Here is an 18,606-nt window from a genome sequence, read left to right as displayed (position 1 = left end):
AAAAAAGTTTAAACTTGCACTACAAAAACTATTAAATCTCAAACAGAATGTTTTAAATTCTTGTGCCTTGCTGCATAGTCCCTATGTTTCTATGTCTATCAAAAGCAATTATTTCAAGCTCTGGAATACATTACATCAGTAATAATAACACTTGTTCTGCAGAAGAAAATGACCAAGCATTTAAATCATTCAGTTCTACCATCATAAAACCCTACCAAGAGTTTGCAGGCCCTCTGGCTGGAGCTTCATGATGGCTTCAGCCAGAAGGATCAGAGATAGGATAGAATCTTCATTCTTCCCCTGCAGAAGGAAAGGCAAGATCAAGTAGACTCTGAAATTTTCAGGTGAGATGGGAGAGGAAGACAACAATGGCAGTAAGTTCCTAATCTCCTTTTGCACCTTCAGAGGGAAAAAAAAATAAAAAGAGACATGGGTTAAAATGCAATTATGTTTTACCAAAGTAATTACGTTGGCATGAAATTCCTAAGTTTCATGCACAAATCCAAATCTCCTCAGCATCTGTGCAGTGAGCAACCTTATAGCAATTCCTTACCTTTTGGTAGACTGTTTGGTTTTTACTGATCTTCCCATAAAAACGTTTCACTTCTGATATGTCTACACCTGAGACTTCTTTGGAAGTTTTGAAGTGTTTGTCTCTATCACAACATAAAAAAAAAAGAACACTAAATAATTTTCTACTGAATAATGAAGCACTGTAATATCAGAAAATACTTGGAAAGTTCAGCCCCAGCTCCCGTGGGTATAATTTCATGTGTTCTAAGAAGATAGACAACACAAGCCACTGTTTTGTGACTTGATTAACATCCTGTCCTTTCTGTCTTGTGTGGCTGTGAACTATTAATGGTAGACTCCTGTATTTCACCCTAAAATGACTTTAACTTCAGTGCCAGAAGGCGCTATTAAGGATCCTTTAAGATCTGTAATATTGCTTGGAGGTAATATTATCATCTGCCAAATATCACTAAAGAATAATCTTCTATAATGTGAGCTTCTCTAGCACATTTCAGTAGGTCCAGGGCTATAAAAATCTTAATATTAGCTTGAGCTTTGAAAAATACAGACTTGCTTCTTGCAAATTCAGATAAAACAAATCTTTTCTACATATGTGACCTAAAATAACACTTTCTTGACAGTTTACAAGCAGCCAATATATTCTGTTAGATGTGTCTAAGTCAGTGTATGCTACCTTTTGTCCAGGAAGCTTCCGTTGATGCAAGCCTCAGATGAAAAGATCAGTCTGATATTCCTGATAGTAAAAAAACCAAAAAGTTAGTCCTTTCAACTTCAGGTTTTTAACTCTGAAGAACAAAAAACATGTACAAGGGTGTCTGCACCTGACCACACAAACTTTTACCAAAAATACGAAAACTTTTCTTAGCACCACTTCTCTGTCAGTGTTGCAGAAGACATTGTACTTGAGGAGTTACTGATCTTTGGTGAGCCACCTCTGCTCTCTGGGGCCTTGTAAGGGAACCTGCTCTAGGTTCTGCCCCATGCCAGCCAGTGCTCCATTCTGTTGAGTGTTATCATGGAGATTCTTCTCCTGACAGGTCAGAACATTAGCTGCTTTTGTTTGTTACGCAAAATAAAAGGCACTGCAACATGGGAGGGATGAGAATCCCCTCCATGGACACGATCTTTGTAGCACATGGAGGGAAAATCCATCAGGCTATCAATTTGCTGCTGCACAAAAGCTGGGTTCCCAGAACCTGAAGGGACATCAGACTTAGTAACTCCCAGTATTCTGTTCTTATATATTCTGTTCTTATTGAAGCATATATTTTATCAAGCAATTTGCTGTCAGGCCCTTCCTACTGAGATCTGGAAAGAATCCACTCTTCCACCCTTTCAAACACCACTTTTCACATGATCCAAACTGTTCTAAAAGTGGTCAGGGAAACATTTAGTTCCAAGTTAGCCAAGCTTTCGAAATGCTCAAAATCAGCAGCTGGAACCAGACTTTCCCAAAGAAAATAACATCCCATATAAAACCTGTGAAAGACTGTAAGTGTAAGGCATCCCACAGTGGTATGTACATATTGCTTTTGAAAATGGGTAATTAAAGAAGTGACCACTAATTTTTAAATGCTGGTGCAGCATTCCCAGTTTGGGTATGCTGCACCAACAGCATTAGGCTTTTTGCACAAAGCCTTGGTCTGCAGGCAGGGTCTTTCACTGATTTAACTTGTCAGCTCCTCATCAGCTTTTTGCCAAAGTACAAGAGTGTGCCTTGGCTAAATTCTTGAACAATAGTTCCTACAACAGCCTCCAAAGAATAATAATTTTTAGAGAAAATCATGCATCAGGGAAAAAAAAACCACAAACAAACCCAAACAGCAAGTTTCTGATTTACCTTTTTATACTCCTACAACATTTAGAATTAGAAATCCATGCATCCACTTCTTTATCCTCCAGAGTGGCAATTCCATTCAAATACGAATTCTGTGTGAAATACATGATAACCTTGACAAAATTTAAATTGTAGCAGATGGGATTATTTTTCTTCTATGCAGTCATTACAAGAAGATTTCAGCCTAATTATGAACAATTTAAGGGTCATCAGAATGATCCAGATGCATTAACCACAGAACATATATAACTGCAACACAAGTTAGTCTGTAGGTAAAGCACAGAAAAAACTGCAATAGACATATATAAAACTGATGTGCTACAAGCACGGCGGGAAATCCAAATGTTTCCAGCAGTAATGTGGAAAGTGGTAAAATCAGAAGCTATGATCAAATGTGCACATACCTTGTTCCCCTCCTTGCAACGGACAAAACTTTGGTGTAATCCTGCAGTAATTTTAATCCCTTTTTTTGACGCACCCTTTTCTGTGAAAGAACAAAAAGATTGTTGTAGGAACATTTGAAGAGATAGTCACTATCTTCAGAGAGTTAAATGCACAAAAGTGGAACAATAAAAAACCCTTCAGATAGTAGTTATCTGTTGAAAGTTTGATTCTATGAGGCCATTACCCATGATAATCAAGCAGCAAATGGAATAACTCCTGGTAGAATTTGTTGGGATGGCCAAGCAAGGATGAGACATAATGTTTGCCTTTCAGTGTAAACATGAAATCAAGAAAGCAAACATCTCCATGAAAGAAACAAGTACAGATTGTATACATCTGCAGTGGTCATTACTCTGGCAGGATTTTCCAGTATTCACTGGTGAATTGATAGGAAGTGGTATCAACTGATTGGGTTTCCTCTCATCTTCCAGTTGTCCTTCATCACCAGAACCAAAGAAATAGAATTTGTCCAAGGAATAAACATAGACCAGGGTGTACTGTCTGCTCAGGGAAAAAAAAAAAAAAAAAAAAAAAAAAAAAAAAAAAAAAAAAAAAAAAAAAAAAAAGTCAAACCACAGGGCAAAATAGAATAAAATTTACAAATACATTTTCAGAATGTACACCTGAAGGTTGTATTTAAAAAAAGTCCTGACAGTCCATATAAAGAATCCCTTTAACCACAGTGTTACAACTCTTCATTGCATAAACATTCAGCAATAAAGACACATATGGACTTGGATTTCCTATACTACCCTCTAATGTTTGTGATTTACCTCGATTCCACATACAAAAATAGTGTTATGCCATGCTTGCTTCACACCCTTCCGTTTTCAAACATGCAGCTTCTGTGCTGCTGAGCCTGATACCAAGCCCAGGTGAGTTGTCAGGAGACTTTTTCTGGCCCAGTTCCAGAGGGCAAAGTGGAACTGGGTAATTATCACTGATCTTCAATTCTTATTAAGAACCTACCAGTATGTCAGTCTGGTTGGGAATTCAGTGACTGTCCTGATGCAGGCTTTTAACAGTCCTTTGTCCTTTGGAACACAGTACAAACCCAGTATATTGTTTATTGAAAGAGAAAAAGACCAAAGACTTTTGGTGGTTTTTGCAGCTTTCTCACAGTGCTCACCAGGGATTGAGGGTGCTGCTCTCACTGGGGCTCTGGGAGGAGGGTGGCTTATACTTGAACAGTGGATGGATACTCTCACAGCACTGACCTATTGTGATACAGGGATTTGAACATCTTGGTGACCCCCTTCCCTACTGTTCTTGAGTGATTCCCCAAAGGCATTGACCTTAGAAGACAAGTCATTGACACATCCCACCTGCCACAGGCAATGTGTGAAACCCTTGCTCCCCACAGCTCAGCCACCACACGAGGCAAGAGTTCATTCCGGGTAGAGTTGTGACCCAGCTGGCCAGACCCTCCTGCTCCAAAGGTGCACACCAGCCCCTCCTTGAAATGAAGAAACAAACAAGATTACTGCATTATTAACAACAATCAAACGGTCGCAACTGAGAATGAGGGCCAGCAAAACACAACATATTATGTGGGACTTGATTCAAAACATCCCTGATTCAAACATGAGGAGGGTTCACTTTGCATCAAGTCAGATCACACACTGTAAAATCCACATAATTTAGCTCCTGAGAAAAGCAATTTAACTCTTGAGACTAACTCCCTGTTGCTTAAGAATTTTACTTGTATGAGTAAACCCTAGTGAATTAGATGTCATTCACAGCTTCTGAAGTCCCCAGTGTACTATAAAAACAAAATTTCATAAAGTACTGGGAGTTGAACTGCACCTCTTTGCCTCAGGATTCCCATTCACCATATGCCTACCAAAAGTTGCATGCAGGTGACAGGAATATGAGAAAAGACCAGTTTTCCCAATAGCTTAGGTAATATCCCTTGGGGATCATCTTCAGGCTTAGGTGGAAGCAGGCATTACCATCCCAATTTCTCCATGCTTTCTCTTTTCTTCATCTCTCTCTCTTTTAGCAGTGTATCTTTTCTCACAAGGTGAGGTCTCAGATGCTGACTTTCCATTTCAGACTCACCTTGGAGAGAACTGCAGTATGATCTGCCCCACATGAGACAAATATAGCCTTCCAGTGCCCTAAAGCTCCAACATATGTTGGGCAGTCCTTGTCTGGAAAAAAGATAATACTGCTAAATTGAAAGAGTATTGGAGGGTCTCATATACAGAAAAAATCAGAAGACAGGGGGATTAAGTGTTTTCCAGCCCTCTCTCACAGCAATTAATGTAATTACTTCTTGGGTTTGGGTCGTTTTCCCTCCAGTATAACATATTCTTTCTCATAATGTTCTATGGTTTTCATATTACTTTATTTTCATTTACTTTGGTCTGAAACAAAATGCAGTACTTCCATATCTGCTTGCCAAATGGTACTTGGCTTCCAAGTATCTGATTCTCAAGAGTGTGAACACATTCAGATTAGATGTTCTGTCTGTCTAGGGCAACTCTTCTCTAACGTTCTAATTTTGAAGATAAGAGGTGATTTAAATTCTTCTCTCACTTTGTGTTTACAGAGAATTAAAGAAGATTTAAAAATGTAAAATTAATTTCTTCATGCAAGACTTCCTGGAGAGGACACAGTGGAAATAGATGTGTAAGACCTCAGAGGTTTTAAGAGCCCACACTATCCAATTAGCCACATAAAATGATTGCAAGTTCTCTCTAGAAAAACAACCACAAAATACACCATTCCTGCATGCCTTTCCTGGTCAGGAAACAAAGAACATATCCAGATATACTTTCTTCAAAAGACTTTACTCCTACCACTGCTCCACAGGAGCTTGACAATACTGAGGGGCAATTTGGTGAGATCACTGACCAGGAATACACCCTCCTGGTGCTCTCCCTCCTTACCTTTCGTGTCTCCAAGTCCCAACTGTCCAAAACTGTTCTTTCCCCAGGAGTACACAGCTCCAGACAGTGACACGGTGGTGCTGTGAGCTCCTCCAGCAGCAATTTGAGCAAGTGGGACGCCCTTTAGTCTTTCCACCAGCTGTGGTTCAGGAGTAAGAGTGGTTTGGCTCCCCACTCCAAGCTGTCCGTGGGTGTTCTGGCCCCAGGTGAAGAGCTGACCCCCTTCACACACAGAACAAAAGAAAACGGCTCAGCCTCACTGCTTACCTTGAGTATTTGCACTTTGGGAGTAGGAGCAAAACTCAGTGTTGCTTTCAGGGACCTAGCTCCAAGGCAAGACTATCGTGTGTGGCCAAATTTGTTTTCTTTTGACCTCTTTGGGACAGTCCCAAGTTGCCATGTGACTCAGCACAGCAAGAATAAAGGCCCCTAAAGTCATACTTGCAGAAGTTCCCTACCAGAAAGGTGTTGCAACTTAAGAATGAGCAGGTCTGGTGACTGCAGAGTGGGGCAGCCACATCTGCTCTCCACAGCGCACCTTTGTGGAGGGGCAGTGCTCAGGAACTGGAGAGAGACAGAGGGAGATGCAGGTCCCTGGGTGCTGGGCAGAAGGAGCAGCACTGACAGCCAGTGCACTTTGTGTCCCCAACTACTCGTTACTCTACAATGGTGTCACCAGCTACTCCAAGTAGCACAAACACTGCCTTCTCAGAGCAAGCGTGACTCCTGTTTGGAGGAAAAGTGCTCTTGAAAGAGGCTACCTCTGGATAGTGCCATGGCATGCTGGTCCCCACATGCTATTTGAACAATATTTCGGTTTCCCAGTTCTTTCACCAGCCTACAAAAATAAGGAAACAAAAATCAAAATAAATAGATGCTGTGCTGTGAGACAAAGTAAAGGATAAAGATCATCTGCTCACCAAGCCCTATAACTTTTAGCAGGAAATATGTGGAAAAATATACGTCACTTGTAAGGTGATTCACCCTTCTCTTATGCTGACCTGCTGTAGCAGGGCTAACTGATTTCACTGTGGTTTGCCCCACGAGAAGCTGGAAAAGAACCATGCTCGGCCTGATTCTGTTATCCTGCCCTGGGCAAGAAATATCACACAGCAAACTGCTGGGCCATTTGTAGATGATGGTTACCTTGACAGTTTCATCAGAAGGTGGTAAGGTTCAGACGTGCTTGTGTCTTTCAACCTGCGGTTTTCCCAAGCCAGGGGTGATTTGCAAGGCATCTGCATTGCTCTGGTATGTTCTACTGACCCTTACTAAGTTTGAGACAAACCTGTCTCATGTGCATCCCAAGCAGCTCAGATCTTGGTATCATCCTCAAAATCTGTGCACTTCTGGCTGAGTTAAAAAAGGAGATAATACTAGGAAGGTATGTGTTCCAGTTCTCTCTCTACAACAGGAACATGCCTCAAACTCTTGGATGTTACCTTGGGCAAAAGCAGGCTGCATTTTCTGACCATTGCCATCCATACCTTCACTCTGTGAGAGCTTCTTACCTTGTCTTGGGGCAGTTTGCTGAAGCTTTAGCCCAGTGTTCAGAAAGTTTCCCGTTAGGGGAGAGAATGAGCTTATGCGTTTCATCATGGTTTGAGCAGCACACCTCCTCATTCCTCTGCAACTGTGTGCGCTCTGCAGGACACACACAGACAGACATGACGGTCATGCTATGGGAGCTGGAACCGTAACCATTTTGGCCCCTTTCCCAAAGTCTCAGTGTGCTACTGCTTTCAGCAAGAGCTTCAGCTTCTCAGGAGACAGTGAGAAAAGTGTGTGCAACTTATTTTCTCAGGCCCCTTAGGGTTTCAGTGTTCTGCCTACCCACTGTTTGTTTCATGCTGGATGACTCTACACTAAAGGACCTTTCTCCATCTCTTAGGCTGCTGTGCCACCAGCTCACAAGACAATCAGTGAAACATCAGCAGAAGCACAGTCTGTTGCTCTTGTACACCTGTGGAGAGTGTCTGACAGAGACAAAGCACTTCCTGAGGCAACTGGCCACCCCAGACTTGTCGCAGTCTTGGGGATAGGAACGCCTTCAAGTCAAGCACTTTACAAGGTGCTGGAGAAGCAATGATGGAAAATTCACTCATTGCCTCTTTACAGCAGAAAAAAGTACCTCCTTGTCTACAGCTGAGGGGCTGCAGATGCTCTCCCGACCTAGAGGCACCAGGGACTCAGTTAGTCGCATGTACCTCTGCTCCAGCACAAGTGCCTGAGACCCAGGATGCCCAAGAGTGAAAGGCGGTCATCAGCAAAGCCTTCCCTAATTTACCTAATACCTCTAGAGACTAGCTGCCCACCCTTCTCACACATCAGACATGGAACTAGCGAGGAAAATCCCTGTCTATTCCCCAGGACGTTCTCCCTCCTTCCAGTCCCGCCGCTTCGAGTGCTGCGCACTGGGACACGTTTAAGCCTCTCACGCCCCGTCCCCGAGGGGCCGTACAGCAGATTGTTGCAGTTTCAGCGGTTCCACCTGCACGGACCCGTCCTCACCCACTCGCGGACCCATCCCCGGGGGGCTCCCAGAGTCCTCCCGACCGCGCCGCTCCTGCCAGTCCGTACCTCCCCTGCCGCACCTCCGGCCCCGCTGCCGCCGCCGTCCCTCCGCCATCCCTCTCTCCCGCCGACAGCTCGGGAGTGCCCGGGCAGCGCCAGGAACGCAGCGCCGGGGAAATGGAAACCGAAACTGATCAGGGCCTGCGGCAGCGGGAGGAGCAGCGGGAGGGATTCCCGATACCTGAGAGCCCAGAGCTGGGAAACTCTGACTCCTGCGATGAAAAGGCGTGGGCTAGTAGGCTCCGGTGGGTTCCCGGCTATCCTCAGCCTGCGGAGCTGCTGCTGCCCGGGTGGGAGGAGAGGGCAAAGCAGAAGGCGGTGGAGGGATGTCGGGGTCTTCCATGTGCAGAATGCGCCTATTGACTTTATTATTCACTTCGGAGAGTGACCCGCCCGTGTCCATCCTGTGGAGAGTCGAGAGATATCCTCTGCTGCTCAGCTGTATCCCAGCTAAGAGCCCACATTAACCCGGAGGGGCTGCTTGGCTGGGGGAAGTCAAACCGCAAGTGAAACGCTCGATTTGGAAATACATCAGCATCTAAAAGCCATCTGCTTCCATTCTCACATAGTCTCTGCTAAATCTCCCTCACCTCCAAAGACCCTGTGACCTTCCTCCATCCCAGAAAGACCACCCTGCCTGCCTCACCTCCCACATTGTCTCACTGGAGTGATGCATGCAGGATAATCTTGGTGATGAAATAAGGGATACCTGTGTGAATGATGAAACAGATCAAAACACATAAGATCACTTTTGTTGTATTCATAATAGCTGCCACTGATGGATTAAATTCAGTCTGTTTATGAGAAGTTTATGCTGCTGAATACTAAGAAGAAATTTTGGTAGGGCGCTCTACAACAGTCCCAAGAAAGACAACATGAATCTACAGATTTACACTGATGTTCACTGAAATTCAGTGGAAAATTCATTACTGAGACAGCAGGAGCATCTAGTGTAATGCATTTAAATGGAGCAGCCTGTGGTGCACAAAGAGGCACCCGGAGGTCCCTGAGGTGAAGAAAAAAGGATGTGGAGGAGCCATAGAAGGTGAGGCTGCAGCATACAGTAAGTGACTTCTGCCCAGGGAGGAGCACCCCAGCCTTATCTCTCCCAGCCATTTCCCTACACGCACTTTGAGGATCATATCTCCTTCCACAGTATGCAGGAAAGTCTCGAGATCAAGAAATACCGAGCTAGAGCAGGGATGCCAAAGCATCAGCTGGGAAGGGACACTAGAGGTCCTTCTGTACCGAAGCATGAACTCCTCCCTCTGAGGAAAAACTGCTCCAGGCACTGCCTCCTGCCTGGCATGGAAAGAAAGAGATTCGAGAGGAAGAAAGGAAAGGAAATGTGTTGATGTCATCTTTTCAGAGCTACACTATTCCTCCCTCCAAGTGGACTACTGACAGTGATTTCATGTCAGAAAGGCTCGCTCTGGTAAGCAGGTTCATTAAACTCTGGTTTTCTGCCCAAGAGTATCTGGGCTCGTGATACTCTGATGAACAGGAATCTAGGGGCATGTGAAGGAGATGTGTGGCAACTGGCAGAAGACAGCAAAAAGAGGTGAACTGTGCAAAATGATTTTTGCAGCTAGAACTGGTAGATGTGTCCATCTGTACATTTCACTCCTTTCCATCAGTCCTTTAGTGAATTGCCCATAAAATCCAAACCAAAGCAAAACACAGCACAGCAACAACCAAAATGTGTAAAACTCCTCAAGTCTGTGGTACTGCTTGCTTATGAGGGCAGCCCTTCTCCCAGGAGAACAGCACAGAGCACTTCCAGAGTGAGAGGAATGGCGAAACCCAAGGACATATATGCAGATACCAGGGTTCCCAGGAGAAATGGAGGAATGTCTCATGCTGAGCCCCAGAGAGCCAAGGAAGCATGTGGTGGGAGCCTGTTCCCACAGTGTCAGCAGCATGAGTGGGTCAATGCCTCCAGAGCAGATTTGGGAGCAAAGGGAACTTGCAGCCCCTCTCAGCTGGCCTGAGTCACAGCTCCAGCTGCTCTCTCCATGGGAAGGAACACAGTGACCTGGGGGCTACCCAGCAGGGCTCAGCCACTGGCAACCGAAACCAGACAGTGCCAAATCCCTCAGTACCACAGCGTGGGACACCAACTACCTCTGTCCTTCTCCTCCCTGGAGTGCCAAAGCAGCACCCACTGCGCAGGCCCTGGCAGAACCAAACTGAACATCGTCTTGGCCTGGACTGCCCTGCAGGAGATGGCAGCTCCCACAGGCACAAGCAGGCATGAGGTCAGGGAATGTGCTGTGCTGCTGCCCCTCTGCCTGAGGGGTTTATCAGCACCATGGTGCTTTAGGTTTGGCACTTTCAGGACACTGTTTTGACAGCAACATTGCCCAGTGCTGCCTGAGGAATATTCCCAGTTTCTGCTGGTGGCAACAGCCCCCCTCCTGAGACTGTTCAGGGGGCTGTTGCCACCAGCAGAAACTGGTGACTGTTCAGGAGCCATTCCAGGACAGGAGCCACAAGCTCAGGTAAAAGAAGGCAGCAGAAAGCAATATTGTCCCAAGAATGGACAGGAGAAACCAGACAGCTCTACTTTTCTTCCTTGCCTCCACTCCTGAAGAAACCTGACAGGCTCACCAGCACCTCTGCAGCCCCCCACAGCCAGTGGCTGTGAGCTGAGCATGGGTGAGTGGCAAGAATCACAGAATCATCAAGGCTGGAAGAGACCTTTAAGATCATCAAGTTCAACCATTCACCCAACACCACCACTGTAACCCCTAAAGCACTAAATCATCACCCAGCACCAGTTCCAGATGCCTTTTAAACACTTCCAGGGATGGTGACTCCACCAGCTCCCAGGGCAACCAATTCCAGTGCGTCACCACCCTAACAGTGAAAGATGTTTCAATATCTAGTCTGAATTTCCTATGCCTCACCTTAAAGCCTTTTCCTCTCATTGTCTCACTGCAGGCACGGCAGAAGAGATAGATCCCCCACCTCACTACAGCCTTCTTTCAGGGAGTTGTAGAGAGCGATGAGGTGCTCTCTGAACCTTCTAAACAAACCCACCTCATAAGACATGCTCTCGATAGACTTTTCACGAGCCTTGTTGCTCTTCTCTGGACATGCTCCAGCACCTCAATGTCCTTCTTGTAGTCAGGGGCCCAGAACTGAACACAGCAATCCAGGTGCCGAGTACAGGGGGACAATCTCTTCCCTGATCCTACTGGCCACACTTACTGACCCAGACCAGGATGCCATCGTCCTTCTTGGCCCCTGAGTACAGGTGGCTCGTGTTCAGCCGGCTATCAGCCGGCTCCCACGGGTCTCTTCCTCCTGGAAGTAGAAGGGGGAACAGACGCGATGCCGGAGCTGAGTGCGGGACTCAGCCGGCGGCGCGGAGCGTCCGGCGGCCGCGGGATGGCGGCAACGCCCCGCTGCCGTGGCCGTGACCGTGGCCGTGACCGGGGCGGCGCCGCCGGGGAGGGGTTTCCCCGCCGCGGCTTAAGCGGCTGCCGCGGGCGGGCGGCGCCGTGCCGCCATGCCGCCCTCCGCGATACCGCTGCTGCTTCTGCCGCTGCTGCTGGCGGCGCTGGCAGTGCCCGCCCCGGGCACGGCGGCGGCGGCGGCGGCGGGGGGCTGCGGGCCCTGCGATCCGGCGCGGTGCCCGGCGCTGCCGGCGCGGGGCTGTCCGCTGGGCCGGGTGCGGGACGCCTGCGGCTGCTGCTGGCAGTGCGGGCGCGGCGAGGGCGAGGCGTGCGGCGGCGGCGGCGCTGCGGGGGGACGCTGCGGCCCCGGCCTCGAGTGCGTGAAGAGCCGCCAGCGCCGCAAGGCGAAGGGCGGCCCGGTTCCCCCCGCCGCCGGCCCGCCCGGCGTGTGCCTCTGCAAGAGCCGCTACCCGGTGTGCGGCAGCGACGGGCTCACGTACGGCAGCGGCTGCCAGCTCCGCGCCGCCAGCCTGCGCGCACAGAGCCGCGGCGAGCCCGCCATCAGCCAGCGCAGCAAGGGAGCATGCGAGCAAGGTGCGGGGCACGGAGCGGGGCGGGCGGGGTGCGGGACGGGGGATGTCCGCTCTGCTGCCCGGTTTCACGGGGCAAACGCCGCGCCTCCCGAGTGCTCCTCCTGCCGATTTATCCCACCGGGGCGCTTCTTTGTAAAATGGACGTGATTTCAGACCCACCTTAAATGGACTGGAGAGTCCCAGTCGGATGGCGCTGCCTAAACTTGGAGTAACTCTTCGGAGCAGAAACGCAGAGGAACTTGGGCACTCACTGTTGCGGCGCTGGAACTACACGCCCTCATTTTCATACTTTGCCTGAAGCTTGCAATTTGGGCTGCTGTGAGATGGAACAAAAAGGGTGAGCTAGTCAGGGGTGTTCTGTCCAGGATGGTTGCAAGCAGAGAGGAAAGGAAATGATTAAATGGATGCGAAAGCCACAGAAATTAAGAGCCAGCATTCACTGGCTTGCTCTGGTTTGAAATGAAAACAAACAGTGACTTTCCTGTGAGCTGCACGTAGTAGTTTGCACTTGCAGCATTTTCGACCAGGAGCTTGATTCATCCCAAGCTTTGTCTTAGGGATGGTGCTCAAGGAAGAAATTGTTCTGCTGTAGAGCCTCTACTAGAAGGTCTGGCCTCTGAGAGTAGTTTTTGCTGGGCGGAAGGGAGGAGTAAAACATAGCATGCAAACCATATACTAAACATCTCATGGACAAGATTGCAGCGCCAATGCTGTTTTGGAGGAGGAGTGTTCTCATAAACACAGTATCTGCAGGTCACAACCTCCACCTCCTCTTTCTCTTGCTTCTCATAACTGAGGCCAAATATTTTGAAAAAAAATGTTTCTGAAACTCCCAAGGCAGGCATGAAAGACTGGGTGAGGATTGAGTTATATGCTTTGATGTTGCCCATTAAATGCCTTGTGTGGCTTTTCACAAACCTTGTCCAAAACATTAGGCTTACATATTAGCCAGAAACAGTGTGGTACAGTATTAACTCTTGGAGGGAAGGAATTTCAGCCTTCGGGGCAATGTGGAATGAGATGAGAATGGCCTCAGTCTGTGCCTGTGTCTAGTATTTGGAAAGAGCCTTTCCTGCCCAGGAGGAAAGAGTCAGGAGTCCTAAAATGTGTGCCGCTTCTTGGCTCTGCCAGCCCAGGCAAGTGAGCAGTGGGTTTGAAAAATGTCATGCTTCAAGTGTGCACTTGAGAAGAAGGCTGTGTTCTCACTTGTCTTGCCCAAAGTAATATGAGAGTTCATTGCAAAACAGGTATTGATACTTCTAAGATACTGTCCCAACCCTTGGCTGCACTTCCTGGTGTCTGTCCCAGACTGGATGCTGGTTTGACCTGGTGGGGCTTTGATCCAGATTATGGAGACAGAATTTGATGAGGTCAATGTAAACATGAACCACTGGCAGGGGTTATGGAAGGCCACTGACCTGCCAGCCTCCAACAGGTCCCACAAGAATTTTCTGTCCTCTGATCCTCACAGCAGCAGCTTAGCTGAGGAAAGGTCTCAGAGTGGGACAGCCATTCCATGCACAAACTGCATCCCTTCCGTGGAGAAGGTCTCTTCAGGTGTGCAGATCTGCAGCAAGACACCTTTGCAGGATGTTACCTGTTCAAGAATTTCACTGAAGCATGTGGTGCAAAGCAACTGGCAAAATGTTCTGTCCTCCATCATTCAGGGGACCCATTCTTCTTTTGGCTTCTGCTGCTGGGAGAGCTCTGACCCAGCATGTCAGGGAAGGGAGCAGGATGGATATGGGCTGCTCAGCAGTGGTGTCACAGCTGACCCTTCAGAGATTTCCCTGAGCTGCATGAACCTTCCTTATGCCATGGGCCTTCTGGTGATATGCACTGCTCTGTGGCTTGCAGCAGAGGCAAGGACTCATCGAACAACTCTGCTAGACAGCTGGAAGTATTTCTCTATCCCTCAGAGACTCCAGGCAGTTAGGAGCATTGGGTGGGAAGGGTGGGCAGTTGTAATCTTCACATGGATTTTGAAACACTGACAAGAGAGAACATCCATCCCATCAGCCTGACAAGATAGAGCCTTTTCCAGTATCTTTACGGATAGGAGATGGCACTTTTCTAGGTTTCTAGAAGGACCTGAATACTGTGGTAGTCAGATAGTGGAAGTTCTGGTTTTTGCCATTTCCAATCACAAACAGATGCAATCTCCTTAAGGCACTATCTAGGGTGGGATCCAGCACAGGGAGACCACAAACAGGCAGGATCAGTCATTTTTGTGATAGTTCTTGGGTGACAGAGCACTTGGGCTTCCTGCTTGTGATAGATGGGCTCTGAGGTGTCTGCATGCCCTCACACGTCCTTTCCATCCAAGAGAGAGCAGCCTTTCAAGATAGTATCTAAGAAGAGATCCAGAAACATGTTTTCAGTAGTGGGTCCTAACTGTGTTTGTTTGCTCTTGGGATTTAAAAAAAATTTTTTGTTCAGATGGAGCTGGAGGGGGAAGACTTGTTTTGCACATCCTGTTGGATCTTTCTTTGATATTAAATAGCAAAAGGAATGAGCACGTTCTCAGCCCTGCAGAATTTGCCTTGACCTTGTCCTTGATTGTTTCCCAGACCTCTCAGATGTGATGTCTGTGTTTTTTACAGAAATCATGAAGCCATGCATAAAAAGGTAATTCTGCAGCAGCCAAAACTTCCTGCTGGAGGGCAAAGGGAGACACAGTTGAGAAGAGTTTGAAAGGATGGAAATAACCCTTGCTCTACCTGCACTTGGCAAATGGAGACATCCAGCTGGTCCTCTCTGGAGTGGGTTTTATGTGGGCAGGACTGTTGGGGATATCTAGAGAAAGGCATCCTACTTGATTGCTGGCTCCTTGAAGCTGCCTGGCTGCTCTTGGTGCTGTGCCAGCAGAAAAAGCTGCCTGTCTTTTTGCTCTGGGGGAGCAGGCAGTGATGCCATGGTGCTCCCTACTGGCTGGGCTCGTGCTTTGCCCTCACACTTGCACTCAGAGCTGGCCCTGGGTTTGTCCTGCTCAGGGCACCATTATTCACATCCCATCTCTACCTGTGTGTCCCAGCAGCCTCTGTGTAGCTAATCACAGCACTGAGGATGCAGGAGGTGGATGCTGTGAGGTTTTCCATCTGCTTTCCAACATTGCCTTTAAACAGATTGTCTGCTCTCTGCCTATGAAAATGCAGCTCACGTCTGCCTCCAGGTCTTGCAGCAGGGCAGGTCCAGACACAAAGCAGAAGCCTGCTGGTGGGGTAGGTACAGGTGGTCTGAGGTGCCTCCTCTGGTGGCCCCCTTGGCAGGAGGGGAGGCTGCTCTAACAGCTGGGAAGCTGCCCTCTGTCACTGCTGTCACACAGCTGTGCACAGATCTTCAGAAGTGCCTCTTAAGGAGTTGGTGGCTTCAGGAATGTAGTCCGAAATTCAATTTGCAGTGCACACACTGAGGCTGTTTGCAGCCAGCTAGGACCTGGGGCAGGAGGACTGTGGTCCCGACTGCCATGCAAAGCCAGCTGGCATAAAGAATTAGGGTTGCATGGCTCAGCTCAAGCCAGGCAGAAAATTAACCTCAAAGCACCAACCCCCATAAAAAGAAGCTATCAGGATTCCTGATGATGATTTCTGAGCAGAAAAATACCAGGCACTGACTTGTTGCCTAACCAGTGCAGCAAGGGACAAATACCCCTGAGTCTTTCTTATTATTAGCTGCCAGCAAATACCTACTTTGAGAGATGTGACTGCTGGAAATACTGCCAAAGTTGCTTCTTTATATGGTTTTAAGTTCCTAATGCTTGTTCCAACAGGGTTGGTGTGTCCAGGTTGTTTTGCTGTTGTCAGTCAAGACTTTCTCTTTGTGTTATGCTCCCTTCTCTCTTGGTAAAAGCCAAACTCTTATACTTGCTCAAATGCAGTGTACCACAAAGCAGCTCTCAGCAGACTTCAGAGGACAATGTTTCACTCTCAGGGCAACTGGTGCTGCTTTTTACCTACCTACAAAGACCTCCTGGGGGTAGAAACTCAGAGCCTTTTTGTGTGAAGGGTAAATTTGCTGGCTTGCCAAGCAGTCTGCTTTATTTCTCTTCATCTGATTGTGGTTTAAAACTCTGTGGCTCCATGAAAGTGTTTTTCCAGCACTGGGGACATGCAGGGCTTTTCCTTATGACTATGGGGTCTCACAGGATCCTTCCCACAGATGAACAGCAGAACCAGAAGAGATTCTTTTACAAGTGACTGTAACCAGCATTAAACTTGTCTAAATCTCACCAGCAAGGAGATCCCAATCATTGGAGCTATGCTGTCCTCTCAGAGAGGTATCTTTTTGCCTTCCCAGAAGCCCAGACAGCCTCCCTCATGGAAGGGGATTTTTGCTAAGGTGCCACACACCAGCTCTGGGGCACAGAAGAAGGTGGGTGTGAGGCTTCTTGGCTGTCCACAGGGTTTAAAAAAACAGGCTGATGGATGTGGGATTGTGACTGCCAGGCTCTTGTGGAGACTGGCAGTCCCAGGGACAGATATATCGCCCCTCCAAATTCCTGCCAATTTACCCCATCAGTGGTTTTGCTTTGCTGATGCTTCACTGTTCCATAAAGGTTCATCTGTGCTGCAAACAAAGAAGTGCCAAGTTCCCACAGGTCAACTTCAAAACAAGAAACATGAATCACATCTGTTGGCTCATTCCATCCAAATTCAGCTGTTGAGGCTTTGCCAGAAATATCATAGTTTTGTGGGTGGCTTGTTTTATTTTTTTTATCCACTACCAGAGTAGAGCAAAAACAGGAGTTTGGGAAAAAAAAGCTTGTGGGAAATGGCAGACTGCTGTTATCACTGAGATTAGCTCATCTTCTCCTGATACAGCTGCCTTAAGTACAAGGGCCCCCAACTCTAGACACCACAAAACATAGTTCATAGCCAGGCATATTTTGCAAGAAATTCTTCTAGATTTGTTAACAAGAGGCTCAGATTGCTTTAGTTCTTTCCTCCCATTCACCCTTTTCTGGATTTTAAGGGTCTTAGAAGAATATACACATTTCATGAGTGGTTTTGTCTTTGCTAGGGAAAGATTTAGAAAAGTTTTTTCTAAGTTGTCTTGGTTGGAAATGAACCGAGTTCCCTGATTCTCCTGGAAATTTGGTTTGAGTTTCTTCATCAGGTGGTAGCAGGGGTCTTGCAGCAGTGGCCTGCTACCTGCTGGCTTCCACTGCAAAGGAAAATGTTGCATTTGTAGGTAGATCTTTCCAGCATTTTTGTGCTGCATCCTGAAAGTCTGTGGCAGAGCACTGTGGGGTGGATCCTATCAGGGCCCACAGACTTGTGAGTGTCCAACTGGCACAGATCATTAATCATTTCCTCATGGATTATGGGGGCTTCGCTTATCTCCCAACTTCACCAACTTCAGCTCTGAGTGCTGGGTATCTTGAGGACAATTGGTCTTGATATTTAAGAGAAAGAAGGCATTAAGTGCCTCTGACTTTTTCTCATCCCCTGACACTACACTACCCTCTGCATTCAACCAATGATGGAGACACTCCTTGACCCTCCTTTTGCTGGCAATGTATTTATAGAAACTTTTTTTGTTGTCTTTAACTGTAGCAGCCAAATCCAGTTCTAGTTGGGCTTTGCCCTTTCTAATTTTCTCCCTGCGTGACATCACAACATCCTTATAGTCCTCCCACATTACCTGACCCTTCATCCAGAGATGATAGATCTTCCTTTTTTTTCCCTTGAATTCCAGCCTAAGTTGTCTGTTTAATGAGGCTGGTCTTTTCCCCTGGTCTTTCTACACTTGGGGACAGTTGGCTCTTGAATATTTAACAATTCCTTTATAAAAACACATCCAGCCTTCCTGGTCTCTGTTGTGTTTCATGACTGACTCCTCAATACTGCTGTTCATTGCTGTCAGTATTCAAAAATACTGGTGATTTAAAATTCATGTGTAACTTTGGGGGCTTCCACTGTTGTAGCACAGGTCATAAATTCCTACTTAAAAGGCATTCCACTATTTGAAAAGGTTTTGGTTCATTTGAGCTTCAGTTTTTATGGTTACTGTGCTAAAAGCTACTATGGAAGTTGTTTAATATATTACTTGTCAGAGTCCTAGAGAGCAACAGTGTGCCAGGGACTATGCAAAACCTTCACTGCTCAGGAGGATCCTGTATTTCACCTGTGTCTTCATTCTCAATCATCACAGCATACCCAAATTCACTAGGAAGGAATGACTACTGATCAGCAAATTCCACCCTGTGTTTGTTTTTTCTATTGCTGGATAGGCATGCTGTGTTTTAAAGAATGTGTTCAATCCTTTGTTGGGCTGAGGTTGACTGAGGTTAGAACTAAATAGGAGATTACCATGTAACAAGTCTAATC

General features: G+C 47.0%; 2 protein-coding genes across 7 annotated transcripts in view; one reads left to right on the top strand and one right to left on the bottom strand.

Annotated features, from left to right (window-relative positions):
- Nucleotides 1–12,859, bottom strand: part of LOC128805894 (probable E3 ubiquitin-protein ligase HERC4) — a 24,860-nt gene extending 12,001 nt beyond the window's left edge. Inside the window, exons 1-13 of one of the 5 annotated variants that reach the window (XM_053974880.1) lie at nt 12,437–12,859; nt 8,465–8,687; nt 7,221–7,672; nt 6,471–6,547; nt 5,710–5,931; nt 4,877–4,968; nt 4,141–4,271; nt 3,168–3,316; nt 2,776–2,855; nt 2,375–2,484; nt 1,208–1,267; nt 554–656; nt 216–399 (exon numbers count right to left, since the gene is read on the bottom strand). In XM_053974880.1, coding sequence (XP_053830855.1) covers nt 216–399; nt 554–656; nt 1,208–1,267; nt 2,375–2,484; nt 2,776–2,855; nt 3,168–3,316; nt 4,141–4,271; nt 4,877–4,968; nt 5,710–5,931; nt 6,471–6,547; nt 7,221–7,387 — 1,375 coding nt within the window. In that variant the 5' untranslated portion in view covers nt 7,388–7,672; nt 8,465–8,687; nt 12,437–12,859. Of the gene's footprint in view, nt 1–215; nt 400–553; nt 657–1,207; nt 1,268–2,374; nt 2,485–2,775; nt 2,856–3,167; nt 3,317–4,140; nt 4,272–4,876; nt 4,969–5,709; nt 5,932–6,470; nt 6,548–7,220; nt 7,673–8,289; nt 8,340–8,464; nt 8,688–11,325; nt 11,660–12,436 lie in introns of those variants that run through there. The other 4 variants (XM_053974879.1, XM_053974882.1, XM_053974883.1 and 1 more) reach the window with 4 other exon arrangements.
- The window catches only part of IGFBP7 (insulin like growth factor binding protein 7), a 15,438-nt gene continuing 8,620 nt past the window's right edge, over nt 11,789–18,606 (top strand). For both annotated transcript variants that reach the window (XM_053974887.1, XM_053974888.1), the window contains exon 1: nt 11,789–12,278. In XM_053974887.1, the coding sequence (XP_053830862.1) occupies nt 11,798–12,278 (481 nt within the window). In that variant the 5' untranslated portion in view covers nt 11,789–11,797. The remainder of the gene's footprint in view (nt 12,279–18,606) is intronic.

The sequence above is a fragment of the Vidua macroura genome, chromosome 4 (assembly GCF_024509145.1).
Source record: "Vidua macroura isolate BioBank_ID:100142 chromosome 4, ASM2450914v1, whole genome shotgun sequence".
Taxonomy (NCBI): domain Eukaryota; kingdom Metazoa; phylum Chordata; class Aves; order Passeriformes; family Viduidae; genus Vidua; species Vidua macroura.
This window is presented reverse-complemented; position numbering and strand designations above follow the sequence as displayed.